The sequence below is a fragment of the Babylonia areolata genome, chromosome 14, assembly GCF_041734735.1.
Source record: "Babylonia areolata isolate BAREFJ2019XMU chromosome 14, ASM4173473v1, whole genome shotgun sequence".
Classification (NCBI taxonomy): domain Eukaryota; kingdom Metazoa; phylum Mollusca; class Gastropoda; order Neogastropoda; family Buccinidae; genus Babylonia; species Babylonia areolata.
Genome location: NC_134889.1, coordinates 5,041,371 through 5,068,330, shown reverse-complemented (window position 1 = coordinate 5,068,330; position 26,960 = coordinate 5,041,371). Strand labels below are relative to the sequence as shown.

At 48.0% G+C, this 26,960-nt stretch overlaps 1 protein-coding gene across 1 annotated transcript in view; it reads right to left on the bottom strand.

Annotated features, from left to right (window-relative positions):
• Positions 1-1,609: 1,609 nt before the first annotated feature.
• Positions 1,610-26,960, bottom strand: part of LOC143289420 (uncharacterized) — a 203,836-nt gene continuing 178,485 nt past the window's right edge. Inside the window, exons 21-33 of the mRNA XM_076598383.1 lie at positions 25,725-25,794; positions 24,451-24,542; positions 22,992-23,089; positions 21,117-21,234; positions 19,460-19,593; positions 18,147-18,339; positions 16,475-16,746; positions 12,181-13,580; positions 9,959-10,575; positions 8,225-8,394; positions 5,357-5,566; positions 3,513-3,600; positions 1,610-1,861 (exon numbers count right to left, since the gene is read on the bottom strand). Coding sequence (XP_076454498.1) covers positions 1,742-1,861; positions 3,513-3,600; positions 5,357-5,566; positions 8,225-8,394; positions 9,959-10,575; positions 12,181-13,580; positions 16,475-16,746; positions 18,147-18,339; positions 19,460-19,593; positions 21,117-21,234; positions 22,992-23,089; positions 24,451-24,542; positions 25,725-25,794 — 3,582 coding nt within the window. The 3' untranslated portion in view covers positions 1,610-1,741. The remainder of the gene's footprint in view (positions 1,862-3,512; positions 3,601-5,356; positions 5,567-8,224; positions 8,395-9,958; positions 10,576-12,180; positions 13,581-16,474; positions 16,747-18,146; positions 18,340-19,459; positions 19,594-21,116; positions 21,235-22,991; positions 23,090-24,450; positions 24,543-25,724; positions 25,795-26,960) is intronic.

The following is a 26,960-nucleotide window of genomic DNA, read 5'->3' as shown; positions in this document are numbered from 1 at the left end:
ATGCACCATCTTTGGCGGAGGAGGAGGAGGAGGGGGAGGGGGAGGAAGGGGTGGGTGGTAGGAAGGGGGTCACTGGAGTCTCCATGCAGAACTGGTCACCTCTGCCAGGACCCGAGGCAGTTGGAGATTCACACACACACACACACACACACACACACCACCAACCAGAAGGGGGTGATGGAAGCAGCAAGGACCAACATCACAGTCTCGGAAGCATCATCTTTGCCCCACAATGAAAGCCCGCAAATTACACAGAACACTGAAACCAGCGCTGTCTCAACTATCACACTGAAGACTAGAGAGAGAGAGAGAGAGAGCGTGTTTGTGTGTGTGTGTGTGTTGGGGGGGGGGGGGGGGGGGGTCAGTGCTAACCCAGAGAATCCAGGGAGACGCTGAAGACTGGCGAAGGAGACACTCACTGACGTCAACTTCAGTCATTCATCAGTCGCGTCAAGATCCTCATGCAAGTCCATCACGAACTATGAAGAACGTCAGTGACTCCGGAGATGAGAACGCAGCCCCAAAGGCTGACGCACTGATGTGGCCGCATCGTGAAGTGGGTGGGCAGGGGACAGCAAGAGATGGGTCTCATCTCCTCTCTTTTGTGGGATTGATGCTTCTGGCTGAAGTCCTGAAGATGCTTCCTCCTCGAACGTCCACACTCCCTTGGAGACAGCCAGTGGCCAGGTACTGTGGTCAGCAGGGCACTGTGAGTTAATCATCTGCTCCGTGGTTGTTTTTTTTACTGCCAGTGTCACAGCACGAAACGAAGGGAGTGAATCCTCTACTTCCTGTCCCCTTACAGTCAATTTTACAGCACAAAACGAAGGGAGTTAATCATATGCTCCGTGTCTCCTAACAGCCAGTGTCACAGCACAAAACGAAGGGAGTTAATCATATGCTCCGTGTCTCCTAACAGCCAGTGTCACAGCACAAAACGAAGGGAGTTAATCATACGCTCCGTGTCTCCTAACAGCCAGTGTCACAGCACAAAACGAAGGGAGTTAATCATATGCTCCGTGTCTCCTAACAGCCAGTGTCACAGCACAAAACGAAGGGAGTTAATCATATGCTCCGTGTCTCCTAACAGCCAGTCGACAGGTCCAAGAAGAGTTGGAAGAAAGATTCAGGTACACCAGAGACCCACTGAAAGACGACTGATACAACAACAACAGCAACAACAACAAAAAAAAAGGGGGTGGGGGGGTGGGGGTGGGGGAGGGGGGATCACTGGGAATCTCAAGCACATTCTGGAGAGAAAAAACAAACAAGACAAAACAAACAGACGAACAAACAACATCACTGGGGTGTTTGCAGGGCTGACAGTGAAGTTAGCGATGACCTCTCAAGAGTGTTGCGAGGGTGCTGCAGTCTCAACCCCTTCCCCCCTCCCACGTTCACCTCCTTCCTCCTCCACGCTCCCACTCCCCCCACCCAAACACACACACACACAAACGAAGACAGTGTTGTCGCCAGCCCTGCAGAAAGAAAAGAGGAAGGCATGGGGTGTCAAAGACTGAGAGAGAGAGAGAGAGTGAGAGAGGGGGGGGGGAGAGTAGAGAGGTGAGGAGGAGGAGGGCCTACAGGTTGTGTGAGGAGGAGGAGGAGGAGGAGGAGATGTAAGCAGCCATGTAGGAGTAGAGAGGTGAGGAGGAGAAAGGCCTAGAGGTTGTGTGAGGAGGAGGAGGAGGAGGGGATGTAAGCGGCCATGTAGGAGTAGAGAGGTGAGGAGGAGAAAGGCCTAGAGGTTGTGTGAGGAGGAGGAGGAGGAGATACGAGCAGCCATGTAGGAGTAAGAAGGCAGCTTGGTGGTCTTGGTGGCCGGGTTGTACTCCAGGATGGGCTCGTTGGTCCACAGCATCTGGGGGAGGGGATGACAATGATCACCATTACAACAACAACAACAGCAACACTACTTCTGTCATGAGATTTGTTCATTACATCCACAGAGAACAAATCTGGGGCGGGGGGTGGGGTGGTGGTGGTGGGGGGTGGGGGCTGTATTAACAATAATAATCACATATCACATCAACAACAACAACAACAGCAACACTATTACTCGCATGAGATTTGTTCATTACATTCAAAGAGAACGAATGTGGGGGATGTAGTAACAATAAGAACCACATCAACAACAACGACAACACTACCACCACTGCTGCTACCACTGCTATTACTATAGTTTGTTCATTGCATTCACAGAGAGCACATTTGGGGGATGTAATGATAATGAGGACAACAACAGCAACACTACTTCTACTGCTACTGCTTGCTGCTACTACTAATAGCGTTGTAAGGTTTGTTCATTTCATCTACAGAGAACAAATCTGGGCGATGAAGTAACAATAATAAATATCACAATAACAACAACAACAGCAACACTACTACTACTGCTGCTACTACTACTACTTCTACTACTACTACTACTACTACTACTACTACTACTACTACTACTACTACTACTACTACAGTGCTGATGTCATTGTAAGATCGATTCATTACACCCAAAGAGAACAAATCTGTGGGATCTAATAACAATGATAATCATATCAACAACAACAACAGCAACACTACTACTACTGCTACTACTACTACTACTACTACTACTACTACTATTACTACAGTGCTGATGTCGTTGTAAGATCGATTCATTACACCCAAAGAGAACAAATCTGTGGGATCTAATAACAATGATAATCATATCAACAACAACAACAGCACCATCACTACTACTACAATAATAATCATATCAACAACAACAACAGCAACACTACTACTACTGCTGCTACTGCTACTACTACTACTTCAGTGCTGATGTCGTTGTAAGATCGAATTATTACATCCAAAGAGAACAAATCTGGGAGATATAATAACAATAATAATCATATCAACAACAACAGCACTACTACTACTACTACTGCTACTACCTCAATAATAATCATATCAACAGCAACAACAACAACAGCAACACTACTACAAACACTACTGCTCAAAAGAGATACAGAGAGTGACACAGACAAGACACACGTACAGACAGACAGACAGACAGGAGCTCCTCACCTCATCTTTCTCACGGCTCAAAAGAGATACAGAGAGTGACACAGACAAGACACACGTACAGACAGACAGACAGACAGACAGACAGGAGCTCCTCACCTCATCTTTCTCACGGCTCAAAAGAGATACAGAGAGTGACACAGACAAGACACATGTACAGACAGACAGACAGACAAGAGCTCCTCACGTCATCTTTCTCACGGCTCAAAAGAGATACAGAGAGTGACACAGACAAGACACACGTACAGACAGACAGACAGACAGACAAGAGCTCCTCACGTCATCTTTCTCACGGCTCAAAAGAGATACAGAGAGTGACACAGACAAGACACACGTACAGACAGACAGACAGACAGGAGCTCTTCACCTCATCTTCCTCACGGCTCAAAAGAGATACAGAGAGTGACACAGACAAGACACACGTACAGACAGACAGACAGACAGGAGCTCCTCACCTCATCTTTCTCACGGCTCCACTTGAGCACGGCCTCGTCGTCGTTATGGCAACCAGAGAAGCTGAGCACCAAGGGTTTGCTCTCATGCCTGGAGATAACACACCGTCATGTGAACAGCGTACGTGCTTCTGGTATCCCATAGTAGAACCATTTGTAGGGCGTTGTTCTCTCTCTGTCTCTCTCTCTCTGTCTCTCTCTCTCTCTTTATCTATTTCTTTTTAATGTGCTTGGTGGTTTACTTATTGAACAGTAACGATTACACTACCTTTGATAAGGTTGTCGGCCTATTTTGTATGTACATAGATGGAGATTCGCATGTACGCTGAGAGGCTGTTAGACGTCTGCATGTGTGGAGTAGTCTCTGAGACTTTTCTTAGTTTATGTTAAATGTCTGTTTTTTCTTGGACAATACCCATGAAATTGTGAACCCCATGTCATTATAGCATGTGTGCTAAAGACATTAAACAGTTTCAGTTCAGTTCAGTTCAGTTCAGTTCAGTTCAGTTCTCTCTCTCTATCTCTCTACGGTGCAAATCGTTCATTTTAATGATACTGTTTGTCAAAATGTGTATGGTTGTCTTCTTCTTTTTTTCTTCTGCGTTCACTCGTATGCACGCGAGTGGGCTTTTACGTGTATGACCGTTTTTACCCCGCCATGTAGGCAGCCATACTCCGTTTTCGGGGGTGTGCATGCTGGGTATGTTCATGTTTCCATAACCCACCGAACGCTGACATGGATTACAGGATCTTTAACGTGCGTATTTGATCTTCTGCTTGCAAATACACACGAAGGGGGTTCAGGCACTAGCAAGTCTGCACATATGTTGACCTGGGAGATCGTAAAAATCTCCACCCTTTACCCACCAGGTGCCGTCACCGTGATTCGAACCCGGGACCCTCAGATTGACAGTCCAACGCTTTAACCACTCGGCTACTGCGCCCGTCGTGTATGGTTGTCAAAATGTGTATGGTTGACTGAGGACCTCCCTCACCCTCCATCCCCCATTCTGGTCTGTGGTGCGGTGTGTGTTGTGTGTGTTTGTTTCTTTCACTTTGTTCATTTTTTTCCCTATGCATTTTACTAGCACCATGCTTGTACCTGTATGCCATGTGTGTGTGTGTGTGTGTGTGTGTGTGTGTGTGTGTGTGTGTGTGTGTGTGTGTGTGTGTATGCCGTGTGTGTGTGTGTGTGTGTGTGTGTGTGTGTGTTTTGTGTTTTTCTTGGTGTGTGTGTGTTTTTTAATTTTTAAATAATAATAATAAAATCTCCTCTGTTATGTATCTCTACTAACACCATGCTTTCATCTTATTTAGTATTGTGTAGTGTAGACCCTATATTCAGGGCGGGGACTGGATGTAAAAAAAGCACACCAGTGGTTATCTATTATCCTCGAAATAAAGAATTTGTCTTGTCTTCTCTCTCTCTCTCTCTCTCTCACACACACACACACACACTCACTCTCAATCTCTCTCTCTCTCTGCACGGCGCGCGCACTGACACACACACACACACACACACACACACAACCAATCAACAGCACCAAACATAACTCAACCTTTCGTAGTAGTTCTTCCTTTTTAAACCTCTGTCACTTTTGATGTCTCTTTTCCTCTGGTGGTCAATCTCACCCTCTCTTCCCATCGCCCCACCTCCACCCCCACCCCCACGCACACACACACATACTACTTCACCCCCCCCACCCCACCCACTACCCACACACACCCTACCCCCCCCCCCCTACACACACACACACCCTACCCCCCCCCCCCCCTCCGCACTCCCTCCCCACACACACAACACAGCACAACACATCAACAACAAACCAAACCAAACCAAAACTGACGTGTATAAGAGGAGACACTTGACAGGCTTGTCCGAGATCTTGTTCTTGGACATGAGGGTGAGGTCAGCGGCGTAGAGCAGCTCCGTGGTGGAGGCCACGCTGGTGGCGCTCAGCAGGGAGTTGTTCCTGGGGAGGTTGCCTCCCCCTGCCCCTCCTCCCCCTGCACCCCCGTCCCGCCCCGCGCCGCCCCCACGGTGGTACCGCCCAGTCCTGCGGCGACACAGTAAGGGATGAAGGCGGTGGTTTATACATGCACCGTGCACACACACACACACACGCATACTATGTTATAAATTTATTCACAAATCAGCCCCTTCCTATCTCTGTGGCTGCCTTCACCTCTACTGACTCCATCTCGCTCTCTACGATCAGCTTTGGATCCACTCTGTTTTTCGCATACCCAGATTCAAACTCTCGACCGTTGGCCGCCGTTCTTTCTCTGTCTCTGGACCTTGCAATTGGAATGAACTTCCTCTTTCGCTTCGTCAAGTCTCCACACCCAGCTCTTTCAAGTCTGGCCTTAAAACCCACCTCTTCCCAAAATAGCCTCCCTTCTCTGCCTCTTCCTTGTCTAGTTTCTCGAGTTTTAGAGTTATGCATGCGTGTGAATGACTGGTGCACAAGATTCAGCGCTATATAAATACCATTATTATTATTATTATTATTACTATTATTATTATTTATTATGATTACGTGGACAGTTACCTACGTAGGCACGCGCGCGCGTGCGCCGTGCACACACACACACACACACACACACACACAGAGACATATATGCACGTGGACAGATACGTACATAGGCACGCGCGCACTCGCACACACATACTGCTCCTTTTACAACCAAAAAAACAACAACAAATACTTCTACTACTAATACTACAGAATTTATCAATGTGGCGCCGAATCAAATCATTTTGCTCAAAGTGCTTCTCAATTACAATAGTTCCACACACACACACACACACACAAAGATCAAACAGAATGAACACACATTCATTCTATTTAATATATGTATAGGGTAGGTATGGGAAACTGCGAACGATCCGGTCGAAGCGAACAGCTCAATGTGTGTACTGTAAAGATAACATGTCGTACGACAGTCAAACGTACTTCTTTTGTTTTTGAAGGCTTTCTCCGACTGGTTGCACCAGAAAAAAAACTTTGTCTGCTCATTCTTGTCAACGTTTTGTCGACGCGTTTGAAATGGCAGGGGTGCCTGAGGGTAAATGCGAACGGGCAAGTCTAATTGCGAACGATGGCTTTGGGTACATGTAGACAATTAAAACAGAAGCAGGTCTTGAACTCAACAGACATTACATATTATTGGAACATCGCACCAGACTGTTGTATTGTTGGTTTTGATCACACATGCACACAAACAGACAATTAGACACACACACACCCCACACCGCACAAAAAACACATCCTTTTGAGAGTGCTTAGTAACTGTGCAGCATCGTTCGCAAATAGACTCACGTCAAAATATCCTATGGTCTAACTGCAAACGACACTATTTTGCAGATGCCTGTCAAAACTGACGTTCTGACCTGTCACCAATATGCTTTCTTAAATTCTCCCACCATTGGCAATGCGTATTCGACATATACGATCAAATCAACTATTTTAAACCGTGTCAAACCTACAACTTGATTTTAGGATTTTGAGAGCACGTTTGTAACCTTGGTCGGCAGTGGTGCGCGAAGAGAAGAAAGAGCGCGGAAATATCCAGAAATAGCTGATGTTTGACTGGTTCTTGAAATGGATATTCATTAAAGTATTAGAAAAAAAGGTCGAAGCAGACGTTGAACTGTGAAATGCAGCCATTAAAAACGCTTCGAAGTGGGGCGGTATACGAATCGTTCGCAATTACACGCTGTTCGCAAATTACCCATACCTACCCTACATCCATCCATACATACGTACATACATACATAAAAAAAGAACAGATAAATAAATAAACACACACACACACACACACACACTCACACACACACACACACACACACACACACACTTCCATCCAGTATAATACCTGGACTCGACACAGGAAGCAACGAAGGGAGTGGAGGCCTCGTCATAGGAGGACCAAATCCTCTATCTATCTATCTATCTATCTATATGTATGTATTATATATATGTATCTGTACATCTATATAACCACCCTGTATATACCTGGACTCGACACAGGAGGCGACAGAGGGCGTGGAGACCTCATTATAGGAGGACCAAGTCATATCTATAGCTATAGATATAATAGAAATCTGTACATCTATATAACCCAAAGTGGAGTGATGGCCTAGAAGTAACGCGTCCGCCTAGGAAGCGAGAGAATCTGAGCGCGCTGGTTCGAATCACGGCTCAGCCGCCGATATTTTCTCCCCCTCCACTAGACATTGAGTGGTGGTCTAGACGCTAGTCATTCCGATGAGACGATAAACCGAGGTCCTGTGTGCAGCATGCACTTAGCGCACGTAAAAGAACCCACGGCAACAAAAGGGTTGTTCCTGGTAAAATTCTGCAGAAAAATCCACTTCGGTAGGAAAAAAAACAAATAAAACTGCACGCAGGAAAAAATACAAAAAATAAAAAAATAAACAAATAAATAATTAAAAAGGGTGGCGCTGTAGCGTAGCGACGCGCTCTCCCTGCAGGGGGAGCAGCCCGAATTTCACACAGAGAAATCTGTTGTGATAAAAAAAAGAGAGAAATACAATCCTGTACATACCTGGACTCAACACAGGAGGCGACAGAGCGGGTGGAGACTTCGTCTTAGGAGGACCAGTCTCTCTCTCTCTCTCTCCCTCTCTCTCTGTATATTTTTATATACATCTATCTATCTGTATATCTATATAAGCACTCTGTACATACCTGGACTCAACACAGGAGGCGACAGAGGGAGTGGAGACCTCGTCATAGGAGGACCAGGTCCGGCTGCTGAGCGTGCTGAGGGCCGGGGTGTGGATCATCTGGGTCAGACCCCCGTCCAGCATGGCCCGCCCCACACCCCCCGCCCCCCAGTCCTGGGGGTGGTACAGGTCCTGGCCGCACACACACACACACACATGTATGTATACACAAACATACACACACACATGTATGTATACACAAACACATACACACACATGTATGCACATGCATACATGCATACACACACATGTATGCACATGCATACACACACATGTATGCACATGCATACATACACATACACACACACGTATGCACATGCATACATACACATACAATCACATACACACATGCATGCATGCACAAACATACACACACATGTATGCATACACACACACGCATGCATGCACACAGACACACACACGCACGCATGCACGCACACAGACACATACACATGCATGCATGTATGCATACACATAGACATACACACACACACGGATGCATGCACACACACGCACATGTATGCATACACACAAATACACACATGCATGTATTCACATACACACATACATGCACACACACAAGGACACGCACGCACATACATGAACACACATGCACGCACAAACATACACGTACACACACATACACACGCATATACACGCACACACACACATACACGCGCATGAACACATGCACACGTAACTCATACGTACACATACATGCACATATACTCACAACCATGTACACAATTATACTCACACACACATACATAAGTATTCACCACACACAAACATACATACACACTCAAAGGAGAAATAAGAAAAAATGAAACTATGCAACGAAACTACACGCATGATACACAAACAACGAGCAGAGATAGAGAGAGGGAGAGAGAGAGGGAGGGAGGGAGGGAGAGAGAGGGAGAGAAAGAGAGAGAGGGAGAGAGAGGGGGAGAGAAAGAGAGAGGGAGAAAGAGAGAGGGACAGAGAGAGGGAGAGAGAGAGGGAAGAGAGAGAGGGGGGGGAGAGAGGGGTGAGAGAGAGGAGAGAGAGAGAGGGGAGAGAGAGAGAGGAGAGAGAGAGAGGGGAGAGAGAGAGAGGAGAGAGAGAGAGGAGAGAGAGAGAGAGGGAGAGAGAGAGGAGAGAGAGAGGAGACAGAGAGAGGAGACAGAGAAAGGGAGAGAGAGAGAGAGAGGGAGAGAGAGAGAGAGGGGGGAGAGAGAGACAGAGACAGAAAGAGAGAGGGTGGGGGGGAAGGAGGGAAGGAGGGAGGAGAGAGAGAGAGAGAGAGAGAGAGAGATGAGATGGCGTGGTGGGGGGAGGGCGGGGGGCGTCAAAGAATGCTTCATGTTTTCAACTGAAATACTAAACATCACAGTTGGTCGAGTGACGTCAGATCCGCTGTAACGTTGTGGAGAAGACCACTTGCCTCCGAACAGAACATCCTTGGTTCGATCTCGCGAGCATGCACTCCACCCCCCCCACCCCCTCAAGCTTATCAATACTTAGTGAAGAACCTGCTTTCACGGTTGTTTCAAAATCTCCACTTTTTTTTTCTACCTCTCTCTCTCGTGATTACTTTACTGGATAAAGCGCATGTCACAAGTGAGTTGTGAAGGCCTTGCCTCTCTTGTTTCAATATGATCTACCCTGTTAAAAAAAGAAAAAGAACAAGGGAAAAAACCCCAGCAAGACTCACCTGCGGGAAGATGAAGGAGGAAGGGTCACAATCCAGCATGCCCAGACGTCCGTCCACCTCCTCCCCACCGTCGCACACATCCACCCGGACGTCCACCGACCCGTCCCCGAACACGGAGCTGCTGCGACGGCTGTCCATGGAGGCGCTGGTGCCCACGCTCTCCAGGTCGGTGTCCACGTGCAGGTTGGTGTAGTCCAGGCGGTACTGCGCCTCGGGGTCTGCCGGCTGGAGGCTGTCCACCACCCCGGCGTCAGAGAAGCTGGCCCGGGTGGCGAAGGAGGCGACGGAGGCGCTCTGGCTGCCCGGGGTGACGGGCGACCCCACCACGAACTTGGAGCACGAGGCGGAGGAGGAGGAGGCGGAGGAGATGGAGCCTCGGCTGGTCGGGTCGTGTTTGTCCACGCTGCCTGCGGAGGGTTTCTGGGGCTTGGGGGTCCGGTTCATGAACAGGCTCTGGGGCCGTTTCTTTCTCTGCTGCTGCTGCTGCTGCTGTCTGCTCTCCACGCCGCTGGTGGTGGTGAGGGACGGGGTGCTGGTGGTCCCTGTCAGGTGCGTCAGGCTTTTGTAGCTGCTGGCTGGGGAGTGCTCCTCCTCCTCCTCCGCCTCGTCACCACCGGCTGTCACGTGCACGAGGAGAGACATGGAACGTGTGACTTCAGGGTTTGTTTCTTCTTCTACTTCCTCTTGTCAGTTTTTGCGTGTATGTGCATGTGTTTTATGTTCATTGTAAAGCGCTTTGAACTCCTTTTAAGTCATTGCGTGTATGTGTTTAATGTTTATTGTAAAGCGCTCTGAGTTCCCTTTAAGTTCTTGCGTGTATGTGTTTTATGTTTATTGTAAAGCGCTTTGAGCTCCCTTTAAGTTATTACGTGCATGTGTTTAATGTTTATTGTAAAGCGCTCTGAGCTCCCTTTAATTTCTTGCGTGTATGTGTTTAATGTTTATTGTAAAGCGCTCTGAGCTCCCTTTAAGTTATTGCGTGTATGTGTTTAATGTTTATTGTAAAGTGCATTGAGCCCCCTTTAAGTTATTACGTGCATGTGTTTAATGTTTATTGTAAAGCGCTCTGAGCTCCCTTTAAGTTATTGCGTGTATGTGTTTAATGTTTATTGTAAAGCGCTTTGAGCCCCCTTTAAGTTCTTGCGTGTATGTGTTTAATGTTTATTGTAAAGCGCTCTGAGCTCCCTTTAATTTATTGCGTGTATGTGTTTAATGTTTATTGTAAAGTGCATTGAGCCCCCTTTAAGTTATTACGTGTATGTGTTTAATGTTTATTGTAAAGTGCCTTGAGCTCCCTGTTATTGCGTGTATGTGTTTAATGTTTATTGTAAAGCGCTCTGAGCTCCCTTTAATTTCTTGCGTGTATGTGTTTAATGTTTATTGTAAACCGCTTTGAGTTCCTTTTAAGTTATTGCGTGTATGTGTATAATGTTTATTGAAAAGCGCTTTGAGCTCCCTTTAAGTTACTGCGTGTATGTGTTTAACCCTCTCCATACGAACGGCGAAAGAGACGACGTTAACAGCGTTTCATCCCAATTACCATCATCAAAATATTGCAAGCGGAACGCTCTTATACTGAAGAGGTGAATGTTGACAAATACCACAGTTCTGACAACGGAAGCTAAAGGTTGGGTCATTCAGACACCCACTGGACATCCGAGGGGTCTGTGTAGAGGAGATGAGAGGACTGGCCGTACTGAGTGAGTTAATCTGTAAGTGTGTGTGTTGATGCCTGAGTGTTCTTATATGATCGTGTTTATGTGATTGTTTGTGAATGTGTTTGAGCAGACACACACACACACACACACAAAATCATTGTGAGGGATGAAGTAAAATTGTAGTTCTGTTGTATTGTGTGTTTTTTTTTTCAAGGCCTGACTAAGCGCGTTGGATTTGTCCGAACGCAGTGACGCCTCCTTGAGCTACTGAAACTGAAACTGTATTGTACAAAGTGTGTGTGTGTGTGTGTGTGTGTGTGTGTGTGAGAGAGAGAGAGAGAGAGAGAGAGAGAGAGAGAGAGAGAAAGAGAGAAGTAGAGAGAAACAGAGACTGAGACAGAAAGACAGAAACAGAGAGACAAAGAAACAAAGACAATTTTACAAATTCACTGATTTGTGTCATCTTGAAGTCCAGTGCCATTTTTAACGACAATAGAAAAGTGGGACGACAACTGACCCCGTCAATGACATCGTCATGGCAACCCCAAAACACACAGCACCCACCTTTGAAGTCCTCCAAGACGATGGTGGCAGAGTCCTCCACTGACAAGCTGACGACGTCTTTAGCGTCCTGGAACACCTCGTCCGAGTGCTTGGAGTCCAGTGAGGATGTGAAGGAGCTGCCCACCGAGGTCCTCAAGGACGGCTTCTTCTGGCCCGTGCCCCCGACGGATCCCCCGCCCCCGCCCTCCTCCTGGGAGGAGGAGAGGGTGTGCGAGGTGGGCTGGGAGTCCTGCGACGAGGGGTTCCTCTTGCGGGGCTTGGTGAGCGCCGACCACAGCTGCATGATGACTGACCCGTCCGAGCTGCCCACCTCCACGCCGGACTCACTCGTCCGCTGCTGTTGATCCTGGCCCTCCTCCTCCTCCTCCTTCCCCTCCTCAGGCTTCTCCTCGCCTTCTGCCGGGGTGTCTGATGTTGGGGCAGTCCCTTGCGCGCTAGGCTCTTCTTCCTTGGCGTTGTTGTTGTTGTTGTAGGAGGAGGAGGAGGAGGGGGAGGTGTTACCGCTCTCTGCGGCAGCTCTCTCAGGGTTGTGGGTGATGTCGCCGTCCGCGGCAGCCTGGCAGGGCACTGAGCCGTTGGTCCAGACGGGCTTGACGTCACCGCCCTCCCCGATGTAGAACATGTGCATCCCGTTCTTGGGGGAAGCGGCCTTGGGTCTGACGACGCCCGCGCCTGGCTCCTCTTCCTCCTTCCGGTCACCCCCTGGCTCTCCCGCCTGGCCGCTCTCCTGTGTGTTGTTGTCGCTGGGGCAGGTGGCGACGGGTTGGGGTTTGATCCCCTGGCTGTCATCAGACGAAGGGTTTGTCTCACTGTTTTCCGAAGACCCTGCCTCCTCTGAGGACAAGGCGCGGGCAGCATTGTCCTGCTGTGGCACGGTCCCTGCCTGGCAGCAAGCGGGGTCAGACCTGTTGTTGTCGTGTGTCTGTGTGTGGAGAGGAGTGGAGGTGACCCTGCTGACCTGACCGTCCTTGACCCCCACCATCTCCTCCTCCTCCTCCTCTCCATCACCGCCACGGGCAGCCGTGACGACGTCGTCGTGGTGGTGGTGGTGGTCGGCGTCTTCGCAGAAGCTGGTGACCGGAGTGATGCCCTCGCTCTCCTCCTCGCCTGGGGACAGCACTCCAGGGGACAGAGTGTCCACCCCTGACGACACCGACACCGTCGCTTCCCTCCCCTGACCTTGACCTTGACAGTCCGTGTCACCTTGACCCGTGACCCCCGGGTCGGGGTGGTGGCCTTTGTCCGGGGTGAAGGTGAGGGCGGGGTTGTTAGGTGTCTCGGGTGACGGACTCGGTGCTGTTGTTGACCAGCGTGCTGCTGCCGGACACGGCCAGGGAGGACATCTTGAGGGCGTCCTGGTGGTCCTCCGCCTCCCTCTGGCACAGGTACAGCTGTCGGACCTGAACACACACACACACACACACACACACACACACAGTGACGGAGAGAAACTTGAAATCTTTTAGTGTCATTGCCTGCAACGGTCTTTTCACAAGGGGGTAATTTTTGTTTTTCACGTCAGCAAGTTACAATACTCTCTATGAACTAACAGTTGTAGACATTGCAGTTAAAGAAAGGCTGGTAACACTGTCACCATATATATATATATATATATATATATATATATATATACATATATGCATGCATACAAATATACATACATATATGCAATGTGACACTTCAACACTTCAAAGAAAAAAAGAAAGGAAAAAAATCGACCATCCTCTCCAACATGCCATTTTATGAATGTTATTTGATACAATTGATAATATGGTTCATTAGCCGTCATGATAAAATTGAAGTGTAGCGTTGTGAGCACATTATAAGCTTTAAGCTTGTTGATGCTCTTTTGTCATTCATTGCATTGTAATCATGTGTTTTGTTGAATAATTAAAGGTTATTTAAACCAACATGCCATTTCTGTTACTCTCTACTCACATTCCAGAACATATCAGCATTCTGTCAACTATAGTTAACTACCTTCTAATACATTGTTTTGCCCGTCAACAGCAAATCCTTGTCTTATTTTTTGTGCTTCTGCAATAAATTTGACAATCGATCTAATTATATTTCCATCCCCAGACGATAAAGCAGAAACAATGTCGTGCGTTTTAGCTATATCCGATTAAAAAAAAAAATTCTGCCGCAAGTCATCACAAGCTTTGCACAGAAACAAAAAGTGCTTCTCATCATCAATTTGGAAACCACATGATGGGCATGGTAATTCTATGGAAGTCCCAGGTACATACCATATCTTATTTGCATTGAAGCCAAGTGTCCTTAATCTAAATCTTGAATAACTTATTCTGTGCCATTTATCTGTAATAATACTTTGAAAATTTCAGGTCAAAATACGTTTTTAAATGAGAAAAACCAACTATGTTTTTTTTCTTTGGCTTCCATTTCGGAATGCCATTCTTGTTTGAATGAACAAATAGTCTGTCTTCACAGTGACAGAGAGAGAGAGAGAGAGAGAGAGAGAGAGAGAGAGAGAGAGACTTTGCTGCACGCGCACACACAGACACACACACACACACACACACATGCACACACACACACACATGCACAGACAGACAGACACACACACTGAGTTACCTATGCTAACCCCACTCACCCCCTTAACCCCCCCATACATCCCACACACATTCCCCCACGAACACCCACACTCAGTTAACCCCAAACCTCCACCAACCAACCCACATAACACCTCCCCACCACTCCAACTCCCCAACTGCCTCACCCCTACCCCTTCCGTTCCACAACCCCCCACAACCACACCCCCACAACCCACCCCACACACATCCCCCCACAAACACCCACACTAAGTCAACCCCAACCCCCAACCAGCCCACATAACCCCTCCTCACCACTCCAACTCCCCAACTGTCTCACCCTTACCCCCTACCCCTCCCGTTCCATAACCCGCCCCCCCCCCACACACACACCCCACCCCACACACATCCCCCCACGAACACCCACACTCAGTCAACCCCAACCCCCCACCAACCAACCCACATAACCCCTCCCCACCACTCCAACTCCCCAACCGTCTCACTCCTACCCCTTCCGTACCCTAACCCCCCACCCCACCCCACACACATCCCCCCACGAACACCCACACTCAGTCAACCCCAACCCCCCACCAACCAACCCACATAACCCCTCCCCACCACTCCAACTCCCCAACCGTCTCACTCCTACCCCTTCCGTACCCTAACCCCCCACCCCACCCCACACACAATCCCCCACCAACACCCACACTCAGTCAACCCCAACCCCCAACCAACCACATAACCCCTCCCCACCACTCCAACTCCCCAACCGTCTCACCCCTACCCCCTACCCCTCCCGTTCCATAACCCCCCACCCCCACACCCCACCCCACACACAATCCCCCACCAACACCCACACTCAGTCAACCCCAACCCCCAACCAACCACATAACCCCTCCCCACCACTCCAACTCCCCAACCGTCTCACCCCTACCCCCTACCCCTCCCGTTCCATAACCCCCCACCCCCCACACCCCACCCCACACACAATCCCCCACCAACACCCACACTCAGTCAACCCCAACCCCCAACCAACCACATAACCCCTCCCCACCACTCCAACTCCCCAACTGCCTCACCCCTACCCCTTCCGTTTCATACCCCCCCCCCAAATTACCCCTCCCTCCACACACAATCCCCCACCAACACTCAATCAACCCCAAACCCCCACTAACCAACCCACATAACCCCTCCCCACCACTCCAACTCCCCAACTGCCTCACCCCTACCCCTTCCGTTTCATACCCCCCCCCCCAATTACCCCTCCCTCCACACACAATCCCCCCACCAACACCCACACTCAGTCAACCCCAACCCCCCACCAACCAACCCACATAACCCCTCCCCACCACTCCAACTCCCCAACCTCCTCACCCCTACCCCCTACCCCTCCCGTTCCATAACCGCACCCACCCCCTTAACACCCCCCCATACACCCCACACACACTCAGTCAACCCCAAACCCCCACCAACCAGCCCACATAACCCCTCCCCACCACTCCAACTCCCCAACCTCCTCACCCCTACCCCTTACCCCTCCCGTTCCATAACCCCCCCAACACCCCCTCCCCCACACACACACACCCCACCCCACACACATCCCCCCCACGATCACCCACACTCAATCAACCCCAACCCCCCACCAACCAACCCACATAACCTCTCCCCACCACTCCAACTCCCCAACCTCCTCACCCCTTCCGTTCCATAACCTCCCCCCTTGCCCCCCTCCCCTCACACACCACACCCTCACCCTCATCGCCGCCTCACGGACAGGGTCGTAACCTTCGTTGCCCAGGGGCGGCAACTCGTGCCCTCCCTCCGCCAGCATGGCCGCCGAAAAGCTGTCGGTGTAGGAGCCGACGAAAGAGGAGGAGTCGGAGGGCGTCTTGCTGCTCTGGTGCATGAAGACCTCATAGGTGATGAGGTTGCCCTCCCCAGTGCCCACCCACACCGAGTAGTCCAGGGGCAGGATGCACGTGATACGCGCCCGGTTGAAGTAGGTCTCGTCGTCCTGGGGACGGAGAGAAGAGAAAAGGAGGGGATGAATAGAAATGTATGGACAGAGAAGGGGAAAAACTGGATGAATAAAGGAAAGAAACACCAAGAAAAATCCCCAACTAAGAATGAATGAATGAATGAATGACGGGGGGGAAAGAATGAAGGAAGCAAGGGAGGGAAGGAAGGAGTCCTTGAAAACTGATGCACGTGATGTCCGTCCTGACTGAAGTAGAGCGGGTTGTCCTGGGAAGGGAAGGGAAGGAAGGAGGAAACTGATGAACAATGGGAATAGATTGGAAACGGGAAGGAAGACACGAAGACATGGAGAAAAGGAATAGAATGCACGGACACAGCAAAGAAACCGGAAATAAAGGAAGGAAGGAAGTATGGAAAGAGGGAAGAAATAAAGAAAGGAAGGAAGGAAGAAAAGAAAGAAAGAAGGAATGTATGGACGAATGAAGGTAAGAAACTAGAAAAAAAGGAAGAAACGAGGGGAAAAGAAATGGATGAATAAAAGAAAAAAAAACCCACCTAGAAAGGCATGAGGGAACGATGGAATGAAGGAATGGATGAATCAATGAAAGAAACTGGAAAGGAAGGAAGGAAGGAACGAAGGAATAGACGAACAAAGCTAAATAACTATGGATGGGGTCCAACAGAAGACTACAAGTGGGTCATGAAGACCTCATAGGTGATGAGGTTGCCCTCCCCAGTGCCCACCCACACCGAGTAGTCCAGGGGCAGGATGCACGTGATACGCGCCCGGTTGAAGTAGGTCTCGTCGTCCTGGGGACGGAGAGAAGGAAAGGAGGGGATGAACAGGGATGTAGGGACGACAGAGACGGGGGAAAATGGACGAATAAAGGAAATAAACTAAGATGGAAGGAAGGAAGGAAGGAAGGAAGGAATCCTTGAGAAGGATGCACGTGATGCTCGCCCGGTTGAAGTAGGTCTCGTCGTCGTAGCAGATGGAAGGAGGGAAGGTAGGAAAAAGGCAAGAATGGAGGATAAATGAAGTAGACACAGGCATGAACACGCACAGACACACACATACACACACACACACACATAAGTACCATACAAGCATCGGCATACGCATTTACCTGTGCGAACACGTAAACACACACACACACACACACACACAAGTACTATGCACGTAAACGTACACACACACTCTCTCTCTCTTACGAAAGCAAACAAGCAAGCACTTAAGCGAACATGCAAGTAAGCAAGCACACACACACACACACGCACACACACAACTCCCCCACCCCACCCCACCCCACCCACACACTACCACCACCATTCCCTCCACATCCTACCTCCTCCCCCCACCACCACCCCCATTTCCCCCCTTACAAACCCCCACGCCCCCTCCCCTCCCACCCGCCCTCTCCTCCACACCCCACCCACCTTCCTCAGACAGGGGTAGCGCCCGGCGCGGGTGTCGTAGAGCATCTTGCAGCAGAGGGTGGCCGGGTCCCACAGCTCCAGGATGGAGGAGCCCCTCACTGAGATCCAGACCCCGGGCAATCCTGGCTGCAGGGACAGGATGTGGTCGTAGGGGTTGGAGGACACGGTGAAGCTGTCCAGGGCGTCCAGGGTGCTGCCCGCACGGAGAGAATACAGACCACTTCATTATCTCCAAAGAGAAATTGTATGATTGTCAGTCGTGTCCGATTATGACCATCAGAGCAGCAGAAGAGGCAACTGCTGTCCTGCCTACCTGGACTAGAATTTGATTATAGTGGAGAGAGTCTTGCCCAAGTTACATCCCCACTCTCTCGACCAAGATCGTTTGTATTTCTCTTTTTTATCACAACAGATTTCTCTGTGTGAAATTCGGGCTGCTCTCCTCAGGGAGAGCGCGTCGCTAGACTACTGCGCCACTCATTTTTTTGCATTTTTTCCTGCATGCAGTTTCATTTGTTTTTCATATCGAAGTGGATCTTTCCACAGAATTTTGCCAGGAACAACCCTTTTGTTGCCGTGGGTTCTTTTACGTGCGCTAAGTGCATGCTGCACACGGGACCTCGGTTTATCGTCTCATCCGAATGACTAGCACCCAGACCACCACTCAAGGTCTAGTGGAGGGGGAGAAAATATCGGCGGCTGAGCAGTGATTCGAACCAGCACGCTCACATTCTCTCGCTTCCTAAGCGGACGTGTTACCTCTAGGCCATCACTCCACATGTTTTAGGACAGCTGGTGCTGGGATGGTTCCCAAAGGTCAGCTACCCCCCCCCCCCCCCTCCAAGGCTGTAGCACTAAGAGCCAGTGCAATCTTGCCTGCAAGTTTGAGAGTCATAGTCCTTCACAAAAGACAAAGCTGTAAATGGCTTCCCACTGCAATGGATCATACAGCTCTCGCTTTGTGTTGGCCTGGCTGTGTGCTTATGTCAATCGGGAAAGAGAATATTTTAGAGTGGGGACAGAATAACAGCTTGGTTAGTTTTGTTTTGCGCTTCATTCTTCTTTTTTTTTTTAATCATCAAATATTGTGTGTATTTATTTATTCATTTATGTATGCTTATAGTTGACTTCTTGAAGTTTTTGCGCCTTATACATATTATTAGTAGTGGCAGATGCCTGACCAGCAGCGTAACCCAACGCGCTTAGTCAGGCCTTGAGAAAATACACAGACACACACAAGCACACACACACCCAGACACAACATACACACACACACATACACACCTTTCCCCCCCCCGCCCCCACACACACACCTGGCATGGATGATGGACACAGTGTTTCCACAGGCACACCACAGCTGACTGTCCACCAGCCGAAGACACGTGACCGGAGACTGACCAATGGCGATGTACATCAGGTCGTAAAACGTCGTCTTGGCCGACACGTCCTTTTCGAAACATATCGCCAACACGGTATTTTTTGTAACTATTACCCCCCCATACTGATGTTAATTATTAACGCCCTGGCCTGCTTGCTAAGGACAGCAGAACGCATCGTAAATACCCACTCTTATCATCATCATTATTACTATCATGGTCATAATATTTAAAAAGACATCGACAGACCAATAATGACAATAAGTTATACAATATTCAACTAACTAACTAGCTAATTAAATAACAAAAAATAAAATAAAATAAATAAAACAAACCAAAGTGACTGATTGACTAACGAACTAACCCACTAATGAACTAGACAAACTGACTTAACAAGATAAACCGACCGACCAACTAATCAACTACACAATTAAAGTAACTAACCAAAATTACTGACTGGACTGACCAAAGAACAATCCGACCAACCAAGCCAAGCAACTAACCAGACAGAAAACCAACGAAGGACTTAGACGGACCCATATAACATGTATGACAGTCAGTCGTGTCCGGCTATGACCATCAGAACAGCAGAGGAGGTAACTGCTGTCCCGACTATCTGGAACAAGAATTTGATTATATTTTTTTTTTTTTTTTTTTTGCTGCCCCATCATCTGCACCGTTTCAGTGGCATTACTCCCACGCCGCTCATTTAGATTCCCCCATACACGGCCACGCCCGGGTTCGTCCGTCGCAGTTCCAGCGTCGGCAGTCCACAGGGAACCATCGATGTTAGGTCGCCAGGAGGCCACACACCAGAGGAGACCCTGCACTGCTGCTGAGTCACTTCGGTGGTGTTCAGTGGTGCCTGTTCTGTTTTAACGTACTTAGGACACCACCTACTAAGCCCCCTACTAACGACAATAACGACTTAGTACGAATTTAATAATAATAATAATAATGGATACTTACATAGCACACTATCCAGAAATCTGCTCTAGGTGCTTTACGAAAACGCTTTGTTAACATAAAACATTACATCTATGTTACATATACACACCAAAATATGACTACACACACACTCACACTCACACACACACACACACACACACTGCGTACACACATTTTAACAATACATGTGTATCTAACAGCTTCCCTAACACATACACACACATAGGCAGGCACAAGCTTACATAAACGCACCCGCACACAATACACATTCATATACATGCATGTAGTTAACATAGTCAAGCACAGCTAACGCAAAGGAAGTGGACCTGCCACAACTGAACTTACTGATGAGGGAAAAGGTGAGTTTTGAGACGAGATTTAAAAGATGCGAGGGAATCAGAATGACGGAGGTTATGAGGGAGCTTGTTCCACGTCTTTGAGCGATTGAAAAGAAAACGATCCACAATTTGATTATAGTAGAGAGTGTCTTGCCCACGTAACACACTCACTCTTTCGGTGAAGCGGGCTGGGCTTTGGGGGTAGTCATGCATGCATCCTGCCGGTTGCTATTCCCAAACATATTTCAAGATGTGAAGGGACCCCCACGTCAGTGGTCAAAATCTATTGATCAGACACAGGACCCTACCTCCAGCACAGCCACGGTGCCATCGGCCAGACCGGCGAACACCCTGCTGGATGCCTCGTCCTTGTACTCACACAGCGACAGCACTGCGTCGTTCAGCTGCTGCTCCCACGACTGGACTCTGTGCACGTGCACACACACACACACACACACATATTACATACATACACACATACATTCATATATATATATATATATATATATATATATATATATATAACACATCAACAACAACAGTACCACACAACACGCCCACAACAACAACAAGAGTGCCAAAGACCACGCCCACAACAGTACCACACAACACACCCACAACAACAACAAGAGTACCAAAGACCACGCCCACAACAGTAACACAGAACACGCCCACAACAACAACAAGAGTACCAAAGACCACGCCCACAACAGTACCACACAACACGCCCACAACATCAACAACAGCATTGTCACAGAACACGCCCACAACAACAACAACAGCATTGACACAGAACACGCCCACAACAACAACAGCATTGTCACAGAACACGCCCACAACATCAACAACAACAGTACCACAGACCACGCCCACAACAGTGCCACAGAACACGCTCACACAACACGCCCACAACATCAACAACAACAGTACCACAGACCACGCCCACAACAGTGCCACAGAACAGGCTCACACAACACGCCCACAACAACAACAACATTGACACAGAACACGCCCACAACAACAACAACAGCATTGTCACAGAACACGCCCACAACAACAGCACTGACACAGAACACGCCCACAACAACAACAGCATTGACACAGAACACGCCCACAACAACAACAACAGCATTGACACAGAACACGCCCACAACAACAACAACAGCACTGTCACAGAACATGCCCACAACAACAGCATTGTCACAGAACACACCCACAACAACAACAGCATTGTCACAGAACACGCCCACAACAACAACAGCATTGACACAGAACACGCCCACAACAACAACAGCATTGTCACAGAACACGCCCACAACAACAACAGCATTGACACAGAACACGCCCACAACAACAACAACAGCATTGACACAGAACACGCCCACAACAACAACAACAGCATTGACACAGAACACGCCCACAACAACAACAACAGCACTGTCACAGAACATGCCCACAAGAACAGCATTGTCACAGAACACACCCACAACAACAACAGCATTGTCACAGAACACGCCCACAACAACAACAGCATTGACACAGAACACGCCCACAACAACAACAGCATTGTCACAGAACACGCCCACAACAACAACAGCATTGACACAGAACACGCCCACAACAACAACAACAGCATTGACACAGAACACGCCCACAACAACAACAACAGCATTGTCACAGAACACGCCCACAACAACAACAGCATTGACACAGAACACGCCCACAACAACAACAACAGCATTGACAAAGAACACGCCCACAGCAACAACAGCATTGTCACAGAACACGCCCACAACAACAACAGCATTGTCACAGAACACGCCCACCACAACAGCACTGACACAGAACACGCCCACAACAACAACAACAGCATTGTCACAGAACACGCCCACCACAACAACAACAGCATTGTCACAGAACACGCCCACCACAACAGCGCTGACACAGAACACGCCCACAACAACAACAACAGCATTGTCACAGAACACGCCCACAACAACAACAGCATTGACACAGAACACGCACAGAACACGCCCACAACAACAACAGCATTGTCACAGAACACGCCCACAACAACAACAACAGCATTGACACAGAACACGCCCACAACAACAACAGCATTGACACAGAACACGCCCACAACAACAACAACGCCACAGACCACGACCACAGACCACGCCCACCTGTCCGAGGTGGTGTAGCAGTAGATGGTCCAGGACAGGGTGCCGAACAGAACGGCGTCGTTGGACACTGAGCAGATGTCCATCACCCGGCTGGTGAACTGCCAACACACAACACAACACACGGGGACACAGTGTAACAAGGTGTGACTCTCAAACATTCGTCCTGACAGCTGGGAATCGCTTGCTTTGGATGTTTGGTGCGTATCTGTTATGCACAATTATGTGGGTGTATGTGTGAATGTGTGTGTCTCCATGTTTTACATTTTTTTGCTTATTTATCATCATTGTTGTCTTTTTGTCTTTTTTTCTTATTATTATTACTATTATTACTACTACTACTTTTTCTATTATAATTATTATTTATTTATTTATTCATTTATTTATTTATTTATTTATGTACGCTTATAGTTGACTTCATCAAGTTTTTGCGCCTTATACATATCATTAGTAGTGGTAGTAGTTTTTATTATTATTATTTTTTTTAATGTATTTATCTATTTATTCACCCCTTTTTTTTTTCTTTTTTTTCTCAAGGCCTGACTAAGCGCGTTGGGTTACGCTGCTGGTCAGGCATCTGCTTGGCAGATGTGGTGTAGCGTATATGGATTTGTCCGCACGCAGTGACGCCTCCTTGAGCTACTGAAACTGAAACTGAAACTTGCTTTGGACTACCCAACATGGCGAAGTGAGATCAGTAAAGGGGGGTGGCGGGGTTGGGGGAGGGGGGCTGGGAGGTAAGTGGGGATACTGGGAGGGGAGGGGGGTGGGGATTGGGTGAGGGCAGGGAGGAAGAATAAGATCCTGGTGGGGGGGGAGGGGGGTGACTGGAGAAGTAGAGTAGGATATTGGGGGTTGGGTGTGTGTGTGCTGGTTATGTATGATAAAGATGTGCTGATGCTGATTCTTCTTCATAAATTATCATTATGATCATCATCATGATCATCATTACTATTCTTCATCATCATTATTATCCTCCTCATTATCATCATCATCATCATCATCATCATCATCAACTCGTGTGGAGTGATGGCCTAGAGGTAACGCGTCCGCCTAGGAAGCGAGAGAATCTGAGCGCGCTGGTTCCAATCACGCCTCAGCCGCCGATATTTTCTCCCCCTCCACTAGACCTTGAGTGGTGGTCTAGACGCTAGTCATTCGGATGAGACGATAAACCGAGGTCCCGTGTGCAGCATGCACTTAGCGCACGTAAAAGAACCCACGGCAACAAAAGGGTTGTTCCTGGCAAAATTCTGTAGAAAAATCCACTTCGGCAGGATAAACAAATAAAACTGCACGCAGGAAAAAATACAAAAAAAAAAAAAAAAAAAAAAGGGTGGCGCTGTAGTGTAGCGACGCAGCCCCCGCGAATTTCACACAGAGAAATCTGTTGTGATAAAAAAAGAAAGAAATACAAATACAAATACAAATCATCATCGTCATCCAATTTCTAATGACACACCTGCACTTCCAGGTCGGTCATGGTGCCATCACTGCAGTTGACCACACACACCTTGCACTGGCTCTGACTGCCGTAGCACACCCACACCTCACCTGCAACACACAGGTAAACCCTGCATCACCACTGCCACTGACATCGTCTTCCTCCTCCTCCTCCTCATCATTATCATCATCGTCGTTTCTGTCTACATACACCTTGCAATGATTCTCACATCATCATCATCATCATCATCGTCATCATCATCGCCATTTTCAACAATCACCTTGCAATAATTCTCACATCATGATCATTTTCAACATACACCTTGCAATAATTCTCACATCATCATCATCATCATCATCATTTTCAACATACACCTTGCAATAATTCTCACATCATCATCATCATCATCATTTTCAACACACACCTTGCAATAATTCTCACATCATCATCATCATCGCCATTTTCAACATACACCTTGCAATAATTCTCACATCATCATCATCATCATTTTCAACATACACCTTGCAATAATTCTCACATCATCATCATCATCATTTTCGTCATTTTCAACATACACCTTGCAATAATTCTCACATCATCATCATCATCATTTTCGTCATTTTCAACATACACCTTGCAATAATTCTCACATCATCATCATGATCATCGTCATTTTCAACATACAGCTTGCAATAATTCTCACATCATCATCATCATCATCATCAACATCATCATCGCCAGAGAGAGTGACAGACAGACACACAGAAACTGACAGACGCGCAGCTAGAAAGCCTGACAGACAAACAGGCAGACAGACAAGCAAACAGACATACAGACAGACAGACAAGCAAACAGACAGACAGACAGACAGACAAGCAAACAGACACAGAAGCATACAGACAGACGAGACAGACAGAAAGACAGACAAGCAGACAGACAGACAGACAGACAGACAGACAAAGGTATCAGCGTGCCCCAAAGACAGCACAACACAGCATAGCACAGCACAGCACAGCACGGCACAGCACAGCACGGCACAGCAAGGCACGGCACAGCCTAGCACGGCACGACACAGCACAACACAGCACAGCACAGCACAGCACGGCACAGCACAGCACAGCACGGCACGGCACAGCACGGCACGGCACGGCAAAGCACAGAACAGCACAGCACGGCACAGCACAGCACGGCACAGCACAGCACGGCACGGCACGGCACAGCACAGCACGGCACGGCACGGCACGGCACAGCACAGCACAGCACAGCACAGCACAGCACAGCACAGCACTAACCAGTGGAGGAGACCATCCCACACTCAAAGGTCTCCGCGTTGCTTCCGGACTCTGACTCCAGGCTGAGGAACTGAAACATACAATGAAGAATACAGAATGCACAATACACAACGCAGAATACAGAATGCTCAATACAGAACGCACAATGCACAACGCAGAATGCACAATACACAACGCAGAATGCACAATACACAACGCAGAATGCACAATACACAACGCAGAATGCACAATACACAACGCAGAATGCACAATACAGAAATGCAGAATGCACAATACACAACACAGAACGCACAACACAGAACGCACAATACAGAATGCAGAACACAAAAACGCAGAATGCACAACACAGAACGCACAACACCGAACGTAGAATGCACAACACAGAACGCATAATACACAATACAGAACGCACAACACAGAATGCACGATACAGAATGCAGAATACACAACACAGAACGCAGAATACACAACACAGAACGCACGATACAGAATGCAGAATACACAACACACAACACAGAATGCACGATACACAATGCAGAATACACAACACAGAACGCAGAATACACAACACAGAACGCACAACACAGAATGCACGATACAGAATACACAATACAGAAACGCAGAATGCACGATACAGAATGCAGAATACACAATACAGAACGCACAACACAGAATGCACGATACAGAACGCACAACACAGAATGCACGATACAGAACGCACAACGCAGAATGCACGATACAGAATGCAGAACGCACAATACAGAATGCAGAAAACAGAATATTTCATCATCCACACAAAATGAAATTCATGACCCAAACTTTGACAGTGTGGCTGAGCTTTTCAGCACTTCACAGGAATGACACTTCATAATAATGATGATGATGATGATGATGATGATGATGATGATGATGATGATGATGATGATGATGATCATCATCATCATCATCATCATCATCATCATCATCATGACCATCATGATCATCAACATCATTACAATGATAATATAATTACAACAACAACGATAATAATGATGATAATAATGATGATAATAATGATGATAATGATGATGATGTTGATAATAATAATAACAACCCTTTTTCTACTACTTGATAATAATGCAAGAAATAGAAGAAGAAGAAGAAAAAAAGAAGAAGAAATGCATTTGTGTATACACTCTCTCTCGCTCTCTCTCTCACACACACACACACACACACACACGCGCACACACACACACA